Below are 4,564 nucleotides of genomic sequence, written 5' to 3'. Positions count from 1 at the left end.
ATCTTTAAGCTTGAAGGTTTAAAGGGTTTATTGGTAAAATTTGGATCAGGTAAGAGGGTGTTGGAAAGAGGGTGAGGTAAGCTAAGATCTTGAATAACTAATTCCACTAAACTACTCTTAGGAAATGTTGAAAGTTCTTCTTGTGGTGCAGTAGTAAAGAAAGCTTTAAGAGCAATCTCAACTCTGATATTCTTGGTTGCTAACCCAGGGTTGCCAAGCCCTGGGCCAGAAGATGATGTCTTGATAATAGAAATTGTCTCTTGATTGCAAAGGGTTGATGCGTCTGCCAGTGAGTTGATGGAATTGGCTGGTTATGGTAGCTGTTCCTACCTAACTAAAGAATCTACCCAAACCACCCTTCAACTACCCAGGGCCCACTTTTCCAACCTTTCCTCCCTAACCCTGAAGATCAGAGACAGAAGTGAAGTCAGGGGTCTGGGGGACCTCTTTTTTATGCCCTCACTTCAACTGGCACCCTGGCACCCGGCCTGGATCCTCTGCCAGGTTTGGTGTTCTATATTGGCAACTGCCAGCTTGCAACCCATGAAAACATGGTTGAAGCATTTTATCCACAACAATTCTCATCTAATATATATTTATCCACCTTCTGTATAAGAATAGCATGTGACACTTATTAAAAGCTTTGTTCAAGTCTATTTAAATTATACATACTCTATTTTCCTCATCTACTGGTCTATTAGTTTGGTATGACCTCTTCTTAATGAAGCCATGTGTTCTCTCTTTATAATTATTTTTTCTTTTTCTAAACATTCTCTTTAATGATTCAGTATAGGATTGTTGTAGGAATCAGTCAAGCTCTTTGGCCTATTATTTACAATCTGTTTTTCCCCTTTTGAAAGTTGTAAAATATTTTCCCTTCTCCAATCTCATGGTACCTTTTCCAATTTCTGAATTCTTTATTAAATAATTGACAGTATTAAAACAATCACATTTCTAGATATATCAGTGCCAAGGGATATAATTCCCCAGGGTAAGTGAATTAAATATAAAAAGGTATACATTTTCAGCAGCAGCAGCATAGTCATCATAGCTAATGTTCACATGATTATTTAAGATTTGCAAAATTCTTTAGATAGTATTTTTAATGTTCATTTATATAAGGGATTAGATTTTCTTTGCTTGGTCCTAAAAAGCAAATTTGGGCTCAAGGTGAAAATGTTACACAGAAACAGATTTTGGTTAAATATATGGAAATAATAATTAGTACTGTCCAAAGATGGAATTGATGACTTTGTATGGCAGTAAATTATCTCCCAATGACATCTTCAGCTAAAGACTGAATGACCATTTCATGGGGATATGATAGTGGGGGGTCCATGCATTAATTAGTAGCCAGATTATATACTACCTGAGATTCCTTCTAATACTCAGAGTCCATGAATCTATGATAATTCTGTTTTTCTCTTGTCCAACTCTGGCATAGCCTCCATGTTGGGACGAAACCACACTTCAGTGTCTGAGTTCATCCTCATTGGCTTCTCCACATTCCCCCAGCTTCAGCTAATGTTCTTTGTTCTCTTTCTGCTGATGTACTTGTTCACATTACTGGGTAACCTTCTCATCATGATGACCATCCGGAATGAACGAAGCCTTCACACACCCATGTATTTCTTCCTATGTGCACTCTCTATCTCTGAAATCTTCTACACTTTTGCCATCATCCCCCGACTACTCACTGACCTGCTCTCTACTCATCATGCTATCTCCTTTGTGGGCTGTGCCAACCAGATGTTCTTCTCCTTCACATTTGGCTTCACCCATTCCTTTTTGCTCACTGTTATGGGCTATGATCGCTACGTGGCCATCTGCCATCCTCTACGCTACAATGTACTAATGAGTTCACGGGGCTGTACCTGGCTGGTGGCCTCTTCATGGCTTGGTGGTATGGCAATGGGACTGGTGGTTACACTTGTGATTTTCCACTTGTACTTTTGTGGTCCCAATGAAATACATCATTTTGCCTGCCATGTACCTCCCTTGGTGAAGCTAGCCTGTGGGGACATTTGGGCTGTGGCCATGGGAGTGGGGATGATTTGTATCATAGCCCTATTAGGCTGCTTTCTCCTTATCCTCATCTCCTATGCTTTCATTGTGGCCACCATCTTGAGGATTCCTTCAGCTGAGGGCCGACAAAAAGCATTTTCTACCTGTGCCTCCCACCTCACTGTGGTTGTGGTGCACTATGGCTTTGCTTCTGTTATCTACCTTAAGCCCAAGGCTCCAGAATCCCTGGAAGGAGACACTCTAATGGGCATCACCTACACTATCCTTACTCCCTTCTTGAGCCCTATCATCTTTAGTCTGAGGAACAAAGAGCTGAAGAATGCCATTAATAAAGTCTTCTTCAGCAATTTCTGCCCTCAAAAACTGTAGGGCTTTAGAATAAATCCCCAAAGACCAACTTACTGCATTTTTTACTTTGAAGAAACAAAAAGTAGTTGGTAGATATGGAGTGAAATGTTCTATTTTTACTCTCTAGAGGAGTTGTTGCTCTTTTGTCTATATTGATCTTCTGATTTAGGGTAGATCTGATGCTGCCAAACCACAGGTCAACCTATCTACCAATAAGGATACTATAAATGCATCTTGGTTTCTCTGTCTCTGAGTTCTGTCTTAGGATTGTGATAATCACAAGATGGAATATTGATGGTCCTCAGAGACATTTTTCAATTTATAAAGAATGATCAAGGGCATTTATTAGTTGAGTAGGGAGAGATGAAGGAAGGAAGAGACATGTCTTTGCCTTCGAGAATCTCCCATTTTAATATAAAAGATCAGTCATTTATAGTGTGGTTCATGAGAACAAACTTTTGAAATCTGAAATAGTTTTAGAAAAGGAATTGTTTAGGTTGTTTGAAGGAGGAGAATTATCAGAAAGAAAGTGTGGTTGCCACTTATCTTGGATCTGCAAGGTTTATATTATACTGGATTTAGGCAAGGGTATAAGGATATCTGTTTAATGGACATTGTGTAGGTAGTAGGTAGCTTCTAAAAGAAGGGCAGTTTGAGATGTATATCATTAAGTTAAGTTAGTCTATTTGGGGCAATGCAAAATACAAGCTTTGGGTAGACCGATTACAAGACCTATGTGTGGAGACTCAAAACAAAAATGCTTTGAGTGGATATAGGGACCTGAGAGCACCTAAACTTCTTTGTTATGATCTGTGGCATTCTTAGAGAATTACTGAGGTCAGGTTCAAGCATTTGAGGAGGTTCAAGCAATCTCCAGTCACTTAAGTTACATTAAAACAATATTCATGAATAATAAATAGCAATTCACAGTAGTCAGCAGTCAGGTATGTGATAATAGCCAATATTGGCAACTAAATCAAGGGGAAAATTTGCCTATTCCTACCAAGTGAAAAGGAACTTAGAAGTAAGAGGAGCAATAATAATATGATGGACATAGAAGGACTCATGGAAACCATTTTATGAAACCCTTTCCTTGTATAGAGCTGAATTCAAGTCTTGATTCTGCCACTTATTTGCTTTGTGAAACTTGGAAAATGGCTTCACTTTTCAGTGCCTCCATTTCCTCATGTGTAATCTAAAAATAATAATTCTTAAACCACCTACCTCCCAGGGTTGTTGGGAGGCCACAATGAATTAGTGTATAAAACACACTTTGTAAACTGCCTTAGAAATGTCGAATTATTATTTTTCTATACAACTCAGTGTAAAAAATAATGTATCTTCCCTAGAAAAATAAAATGACTGAAAAATTTATAGTGCTCAGACTATAACATAGAGTTAAAGTAGTTAATAGGGTAAGTAGTTTATAAATTTCATTAACCAGTACATACTATGCACCTTAGATAGCTATTGCAGATTGAAAAAGAAAAAGGACCAAAATTTAAGATTATATTTGGTTGACAACAATAACCTCTACTTCTATACTTTTCTCTTTATTCCTAGAATTGCTTGTGTTTGTAAATAGTCTAGGGTAGCAATGAACTAATCCTGAAGAACTATCATAAACCCGTTTTGTTTCTATAAACAAATTGACTTGATGTGATTATTTCCTCAACACATCTTTGTTAATGTATTTTGGGGAGGGTGATCATATGGTTGTCTCCCATTGAGGATCTATGCATATTCTTTTAAATCTTGACCATTTCATAGGCTCCATCTAGAGATCACTCAGCTATATTCACCAAATCCATTGATATATACTTGTTCTTGGTCTTTACTATTGCTTGTGAAGTTGTCTGTTCAACAAGTAAATCTTTATATTGTCAGCCTGTTCATCTTAGTGCTCTGAGAACATCTATACTCTCTCTTTTTGTAGTAAATTGAAAATATTTTTTTAGCTATCATGGAATGATGAGTCCTATATACTGCATAATGGTATACAAGATTTTATTTAAACTCTCTCTAGATCTATTGACATTCACTTTACACTGTCAAATTTATACACACAAGACTAGAAATTCATAAGCGTTCATTGTTTTAAAGGTATTTGCCTCATTAAGCTTTAAGATGTGGGTGCCAAGAAGTCTCTCAATAGTAGAGTCACACCTATTTCTTTCATAATCATGTTCAG

General features: G+C 37.4%; 1 protein-coding gene across 1 annotated transcript; it reads left to right on the top strand.

Moving 5' to 3' along the window:
• Window positions 1-1,446: 1,446 nt before the first annotated feature.
• Window positions 1,447-2,394, top strand: LOC123232186 (olfactory receptor 10H1-like). Its single transcript, XM_044658561.1, has one exon. The coding sequence runs from the start codon at window positions 1,450-1,452 to the stop codon at window positions 2,392-2,394; it is 945 nt and encodes a 314-aa protein (XP_044514496.1). The 5' UTR covers window positions 1,447-1,449.
• Window positions 2,395-4,564: the final 2,170 nt, after the last annotated feature.

This window comes from Gracilinanus agilis, chromosome 1 (genome assembly GCF_016433145.1).
Source record: "Gracilinanus agilis isolate LMUSP501 chromosome 1, AgileGrace, whole genome shotgun sequence".
Taxonomy (NCBI): Eukaryota; Metazoa; Chordata; class Mammalia; order Didelphimorphia; family Didelphidae; genus Gracilinanus; species Gracilinanus agilis.
This window is presented reverse-complemented; position numbering and strand designations above follow the sequence as displayed.

Coding starts and splice junctions, on each gene's coding strand:
- LOC123232186 (XM_044658561.1), top strand. CDS start 1,450: ATGTTGGGACGAAACCACACTTCAGTGTCTGAGTTCATCCTCATTGGC.